We start from the raw sequence: 7,958 nt of genomic DNA on the forward strand, positions 1-7,958 counted from the left end.
CTCGGCTGCTCTGAAAGTCAAATCTTCCATTGAGTCCCATTCAAATCTTAGGACGTTTTTTGTCTTACTGTAAACATTTACGTTGTAAAAAAAAAAAGTGTGATAATTTAAATCAATTAATTCTAACATTTGGTATTTTACATACAGTGGAAATCCACTGCAGCCGCAATTTTTTTTTAAACGATCATTCAGTAATCACAACGAACTGTGATTGGACAATTCTTATTAGCGTTGAGAAAAGTATCACGGCCCATGACAGCGCTTTGCTATTGGATTAGTGCGCTAGGACCATGCGAAGCATCACCAAACGGCCGTCTTTGGGGTGACGTCGGTCTGTCCCGGTGTTATTGTGTAAGTCATGGATGGTGGAGTTGAACGGGTTGAGTTTATGACTGCAAGGACATACAGCAAACGCAGACGTTTAATTGATTTAGCAGCACTAACGTTCATCTGAGGGGATACTTATTCAAGCACGCACTCGAAAGACTAGAAGAATCTCAGTGACATTTGAAACAGGTTAGTTAGTTCATAATCTAATTGGCCTAACTCAAGTTTATATGAGCGTGGTATCAGATCGTAATACTATGTTACTTTGATATACATGGTAATAAATTACACTTACAAAGAAGAACTGTCAGTTTCGACATGGTAGAGTAGCGTGGTAATATCATGTTATGCATGCTGTGTACCATGGTGGTGTATTAGTAAGTTGGTCGTTTATATATGAAGAGTTTATATATGCCGTTTTAGATTTACTTCTAAAATGAGCATTTTTATTTGGCTTCTATGTGTAGGTTCAGTCATTTCACTTTAATGGCATTAAGTTCTTTTCATTGCCATTAAAGTGAAATAACTGAAGTTCGAACCTAGACACAGGAGCCTGAGAAAAATACACATTTTAGAAGAGAACTTCAGACGGCATTGTTTTTTTAATTGTTTTCCTCTTTTTCATTAGTTTTTTTTTTTTTGTCTACATTGTTTTTATTCATTTTAGGCTTTTTTTATTTTTTTAAGTACATCAAATTAAACTAAATAAAATAGGGAAATGCTTGTTGCTATTTTTAATATTAAGTAATAGCCTAATTTTTTCTTTATGGTTTTAGTTTTAGTATAGTTTAACTCTGGTACAGACAGTACTTTCTACGTTTACTATGGTAGTATACTGTTTTTGGGCATGTACCATAGTAATACTTATTTCTTTGCACATATACTATGAAAATACAACATTTTCCACTTGCACATGACATTACTGTGGTATTCTTTGTACCTTATAGTAAATACCTTGGAGTAAACATGATAGTTTGTGAATATGGAATCCATACAGTACCATAGATTTTTTTTTTTTTTGGTTGTGGGAAATAAAAGTTGATCAGGTTTCCTTACCATATTGTTTTTTCCAGATATTCTTTGTGTGGGTCCATCATCATCATCATCATGGTGGAGATGAAGAGTTACTGTGAAGCGGGGGTCTCCATGCAGCAGGTCTGGGTGGAGGGTGGTCTGACTCTGTGCTTCTACTTCACCCTAGTGTCATCCGTCCTCCTCACCCTCTCCTTCCTCTTTGGCACGTTTCTGTGCATATGCTACAGCCGTTACGGCACAGCCATGGAGCCCAAGTTCATCCCTCGCTCTCGACTCTACTGGCTCCAGGTGGGCCTGTCGGTGCTGCTCGTCCTGCAGGCTCTGGGCTGGATGGTTTTTCGAATCGCTCGCAGCGGAGAGCTGCCGGGATACGTGGTTGTGTACGGCTGTCTCTCCATGCTGGGCTGGATTTGGGCCGTGGCCCTGCTGCGTCTGGAGAGGAGGAGGGTTCTGGTGCGGGACAGAACCAGAGGTCACAGTACGGTACTGTTGCTGTACTGGGCTGTAGCGTTTGCTGCCGAAAGCCTGGCGTTTGTGTCGTGGATGAGCCCTCAGTGGTGGTGGACTCTGGAAACGTCCGATCAACAGGTAAGTGTGTGTGTGATTGTTTATGTTAATGAAATTTGCATATGGTAATATGTTGCATTAATATAAGTATATGGGATTTTTTGCCAGTTTATCATCGACCAAGTAATGGAAAGTAATGGCTTACCTCTCTTTAACATCATTTATATTGAATTATGTTAAGTTATGCACCAGATTGTAGTACTGTGGGTACTTTTTTAGTGGTTTTTTTAAAGTGCCCTTATTTTGGGTAATGAAAGGTTCATGTTTTGGGAGTCCCCAACAACAGGTTCACATGCATGCAAGGTCAAAAAACACTTTCATTGTCTTATAATATGCATTTATTTTTACCTTACTTGCTCAACGACTCCCAAATGATTCGCTCAATTATTCATTTTTCCAAACCCCTCCTTTGTGTGACGCTAATCTGCAGTGATTGGTCCGATTGGTCTCATTTTCATTTCATCATGCCTGTAATGCCTGATAAAGCAGCGTTTGTGAACGCAGTGCTGTTTTGTTTACAGCCGTTACCGGGAAAACAGCTATTTTACCGCTCCAAAAGCTGCACCTAGTGGCAAAGAATGAATTTGCATTTTCATTCAGACCACAATGCGAAAAGACCAACAAGTGGGCGGGCAATATGCTAATGTTTCATGTTGACGTCACTTGAAACGGCTTGGGATTCGTTTTAAAAACGACTCGTTTCAATGATTCAGAGTCGACTCTTTCTTTTGAGAGACAATAACTTTATACACAGTGCACTTTCAGATTTAAAACTTTGCAGGATGTTTTCATTCACTCGCTGTGTTGCACAATGCATGAAAGGTAATTTTCAAAAATCCATAATAGGGGCACTGTAATGTATTGTAGCCTATATTGTATTATCTATTTCTGTACCATAACCTTTGGCACTGATGCCATTGTTCTGTCTTAAGTGGAAGTGTTTGAAAGTGGTGACAGATGTAGGAATCCTGCTCACACACCATGACTCAGCATTATGGTAATAGCGTGAAATGATTATTTATTTACAATAAAGTTTCAGGATCCAGCAGATGAGGTTTAACAACTCAGCAATGACTCAGCAATTCTGTCAAGTTTGATGGTCATTGAAAAATAATATTGTTGAGTCATTATGTGTCTTTAAATAGTAGACAGTGACATGTGGAAATATTGTCGAGTCATGGTCAGTTCTAGCTGCGTTCCTTCCCGCTTGCATTAGCCACACCCCAACTGTTCAAGATTGACCAGTCAGATAACAGATTTTGTGACACTTCATGACGTGGAAGTTTCACTCCACTCATTCTAGTCTTGCTGTAAACATTGAATGTTGAATGCATGTTGTAAAAAATGGCAATAAATTGGCCAGATTTTCCTAAAAAAAGCATTTACACAAATAGTCCAGTTTTCAAATAAAAAAACCTTTGCAAATGTACGTCATGCCTGTAATGCCTGATAAAGCAGCGTTTGTGAACGCAGTGCTGTTTTGTTTACAGCCGTTACCGGGAAAAAAGCTATTTTACCGCTCCAAAAGCTGCACCTAGTGGCAAAGAATGAATTTGCATTTTCATTCAGACCACAATGCGAAAAGACCAACAAGTGGGCGGGCAATATGCTAATGTTTCATGTTGACGTCACTTGAAACGGCTTGGGATTCGTTTTAAAAACGACTCGTTTCAATGATTCAGAGTCGACTCTTTCTTTTGAGAGACAATAACTTTATACACAGTGCACTTTCAGATTTAAAACTTTGCAGGATGTTTTCATTCACTCGCTGTGTTGCACAATGCATGAAAGGTAATTTTCAAAAATCCATAATAGGGGCACTGTAATGTATTGTAGCCTATATTGTATTATCTATTTCTGTACCATAACCTTTGGCACTGATGCCATTGTTCTGTCTTAAGTGGAAGTGTTTGAAAGTGGTGACAGATGTAGGAATCCTGCTCACACACCATGACTCAGCATTATGGTAATAGCGTGAAATGATTATTTATTTACAATAAAGTTTCAGGATCCAGCAGATGAGGTTTAACAACTCAGCAATGACTCAGCAATTCTGTCAAGTTTGATGGTCATTGAAAAATAATATTGTTGAGTCATTATGTGTCTTTAAATAGTAGACAGTGACATGTGGAAATATTGTCGAGTCATGGTCAGTTCTAGCTGCGTTCCTTCCCGCTTGCATTAGCCACACCCCAACTGTTCAAGATTGACCAGTCAGATAACAGATTTTGTGACACTTCATGACGTGGAAGTTTCACTCCACTCATTCTAGTCTTGCTGTAAACATTGAATGTTGAATGCATGTTGTAAAAAATGGCAATAAATTGGCCAGATTTTCCTAAAAAAAGCATTTACACAAATAGTCCAGTTTTCAAATAAAAAAACCTTTGCAAATGTACGTATATAATAAAATACATTTAAAATAATTGAGTTTTATTTTTTTTCAGCACAGTTAATTTGTACAACTCTGTATACAGCTTATTATTATTACATTTACCATCGTAATTATCTCAGGACAATCAAATAGCTGTGTGTGTGTGTTATAATGAAATATTATATTTTTAATTAACCTTTAACACATTATCAATAATTATAATTTTTTTTAAATTATAATTATAAATTTAAATATATAATTATAGATGTTAAGTAAAACTGAAATCTAAAATTCAGTCTAGATTTTTTTATTTATAACTCCCATTTTTTTATTTAAATTAAAACATTTCATATTTAAATCTGTTTGTTTTTATGTGCTTTGTTTTAAATTGGTTAAACACCTCATACTAATGCTACAATTGTTTTCATTGGTAACTCACTAACTACAGAAGACAAATTCAGTCAGCTACACTGGATAAACTGCAATCAAATCCATGCTACATAATAACATTTTACTTAAAAAAAATCTGAAAACTTTGAAGACATTAGGCTTTTTTTAAAAGCTAATGACTAAAACAAAACGTGAGACGCATTATAGTAATGTCACTCTTTACGCTTAGATGATATCAGAGAGATGTATGATTCAAGAAGATACAAACAATAGCAAATCATTATCATTCTGTACATAATATTCATTGTCTGCAGATGGAGTTTGCTTTCTGGCTGGTGCGGTACTTCAGCTCAGGTCTGCTGTTCCTGTTAGGCCTCAAAGCTCCAGGCTTGCCACGCCGACCGTACATGCTTCTGGTCAATGAAGACGAGCGAGATGTGGAGCACGGAGCAGTAAGACATTACATTCACTCTCAAATCTTACTTATGTAATAATAATTAATCTTATTAATGCATCTCTTGCATGTTTTTTTTTTAGCTTCTTTTAGGTAATTCTAATGAGAATCAGTCTACATGGAAAGATTTTGGGAAGAAGGTGCGTCTGTTGGTGCCGTACATGTGGCCTAAAGGCAGCGTCCTGCTCCAGCTGCTGGTTCTGCTTTGTCTCGGGATGCTGGGAGTGGAGCGCGTCATTAATGTGTTTGTGCCCATCTACTACAGGAACATAGGTACAGAATAAGACTCTTATTTAGTCAAGAATCAATTATTTATGCACACACACATATATATATATATATATCTATATATATATATATACAGTATATATATATATCCACTAGAAAGAACTACACAATGAAAAAAAAACCAGCAATTGTAGCACAAAGTGTAAGAAACCAGATGGACTTGCCAAACACACCCACTTGTCGGCCCTGGCAGGTAGGCGGGTTTTACATGCTAACACATTGATTTCCTTCTGTCACAGTGAACCAGCTGACAGATGGGAGCTCCTGGAAGACTCTGGCGACTACAGTGTGTGTTTATGGGCTTCTGAAGTTCCTGCAGGGAGGTGGAGCTGGTGAGGGAACATCTCCCAATTGAATCTCTATTTAATGTAACGTGAAATATCCTTTAGAGTTCGACAACAATCTGATCTCCATTTGTTTCCATCTGCAGGAGCGTCTGGGTTTGTAAGTAACATGCGTTCGTTCCTGTGGATTCGAGTGCAGCAGTACACTAACCGCGTGGTCCAGGTGCGTCTCTTCGCTCATCTGCACTCTCTGTCTCTGTCCTGGCACCTGGGCCGCCGCACAGGGGATGTCCTGAGAAGCATCGACAGAGGAACTTCATCCATCAACAGCCTGCTGAGGTCAGACCTAAAAAATTTTTTAAAATTAGCATTAGCTTTAGATTATACTGCATCTTGATACCAAATACCTTCTTATCTCAAGCACTGGAATGCAAGTATAAACAAGGTCAAGTAGGTTGGTGTGCAATATTAATCTTGAATGCATTATCATTTTAAGTACAGATAGAATGCTTGGGCAGTAAAAGTGATCTCAGTTTGTATTATCTTAAATACATATATATTATTTTTTGTTTAATCCGACAGCTACATCGTGTTCAGCATCTTCCCCACTATCGCTGACATTGTCATCGCCATTGTCTATTTCATATCCAATTTCAATGCCTGGTTTGGCCTCATAGTCTTCGTTTGCATGGCCCTCTACCTCAGTAAGTATCTAACAATTGTCATTTAGAAATGTGAATACATGAACACACACATTGCTGAAGATACTGTAGTTGCTTCTTTTCTGGATTCTTTTTGTTTGTTTGTGTTTTCTGGTTAAAGGGATAGTTCACCCAAAAATGAAAATGTGATGTTTATCTGCTTACCCCCAGGGCATCTAAGATGTAGGTGACTTTGTTTCTTAAGTAGAACACAAACAGAGATTTTTAACTCAAACCATTGCAGTCTGTCAGTCATATAATGGAGGTGAATGGGAATCACGGCTTTGGGAGTCAAAAAAACATACACTAACAAAACCAAATTAAACCCTGCGGCTCGTGACGATACATTGATGGGTAAAGACACGAAACGATCGGTCTGTGCAAGAAACCGAACAGTATTTATATTCTTTTTTACCTCTGGTTCACCGCAATGTCCGAACTGTCCTGAGCGCGTTCTCAACAGCCTGCGTGACGCGTCTTCTTCTTCTTCTTGCTTTACGGCGGATCGCAGACTTATAAGTGCATTACCGCCACCTATCTCTCAAATGGACCATTGACATTCTATCTACAATCTCAGTTAGGAGTGACAATGGTCCACCTACATCTTGGATGCCCTGGGGGTAAGCAGATAAACATCAAATTTTAATTTTTGGGTGAACTATCCCTTTAAGTAAATTATAACTCTTAAGTAATGGAATAACTATGTATATTGACTTATTGTCTTGTAACCAAAGTCTTGTTTACACTTGAAGGGCAAATAGAATGTGAATATCTTGTCTAGCTGGTTCGGGTGTGTAATTGGAGGTTGGGATAATGGTTAGGTTGTTTGTTCGCATATTGTGCAGAACATATACTGCCTTCTGCAAGTGTAGCAGCTGAAACAGAATGCAGTATGCAAATATTTATGCTATATTTTTTGTCACACCATTGCATAATGTTTGTTAAATAAAAACGATTCAAAATAATTTTCAGTTATTGAAATGAAGCTAAAATTACATAAAATATAAATATTAGATGGAAAAACTTTAAAAACATAAATGAACAAATTAGAAATGTTGCCTTCACAACTAAAGTTAAAGTACAAAAATTACTAAAAGTAAAACTGAAATAAAAATAAAGCTAAATAGATGTGGGGAAAAAATGACAAAAGCATATAACAAAATACTAAAACATTAACTAAAATTATAAAGAAAACTGAAAATATGAATTCAGTATAAATTCAAGCTAATATAAAAAAAAAACTTCAGTATATAAATAATACCAAAATAGCACTGTCAGCATGGATGGGAATCACGGCTTTGAGAGTCATAAAACATACACAAACAAAACCAAATTAAACCCTGCGGCTCGTAACGATACATTGATGTGTAAAGACACGAAACGATCGGTCTGTGCAAGAAACCGAACAGTATTTATATTCTTTTTTACCTCTGGTTCACCGCAATGTCCGAACTGTCCTGAGCGCGTTCTCAACAGCCTGCGTGACGCGTCTTCTTCTTCTTCTTGCTTTACGGCGGATCGCAGACTTATAAGTGCAT

The 7,958-nt window shown here is 37.5% G+C and overlaps 1 protein-coding gene across 1 annotated transcript in view; it reads left to right on the top strand.

Moving 5' to 3' along the window:
- The first annotated feature begins 335 nt into the window (after positions 1–335).
- LOC107674009 (ATP-binding cassette sub-family B member 6, mitochondrial) overlaps positions 336–7,958 on the top strand; it is a 16,859-nt gene continuing 9,236 nt past the window's right edge. Inside the window, exons 1-7 of the mRNA XM_016467867.1 lie at positions 336–516; positions 1,401–1,950; positions 5,008–5,145; positions 5,231–5,420; positions 5,675–5,767; positions 5,866–6,058; positions 6,302–6,423. Coding sequence (XP_016323353.1) covers positions 1,435–1,950; positions 5,008–5,145; positions 5,231–5,420; positions 5,675–5,767; positions 5,866–6,058; positions 6,302–6,423 — 1,252 coding nt within the window. The 5' untranslated portion in view covers positions 336–516; positions 1,401–1,434. The remainder of the gene's footprint in view (positions 517–1,400; positions 1,951–5,007; positions 5,146–5,230; positions 5,421–5,674; positions 5,768–5,865; positions 6,059–6,301; positions 6,424–7,958) is intronic.

Source organism: Sinocyclocheilus anshuiensis, unplaced genomic scaffold (assembly GCF_001515605.1).
Source record: "Sinocyclocheilus anshuiensis isolate Anshui unplaced genomic scaffold, SAMN03320099.WGS_v1.1 scaffold348, whole genome shotgun sequence".
Classification (NCBI taxonomy): Eukaryota; Metazoa; Chordata; class Actinopteri; order Cypriniformes; family Cyprinidae; genus Sinocyclocheilus; species Sinocyclocheilus anshuiensis.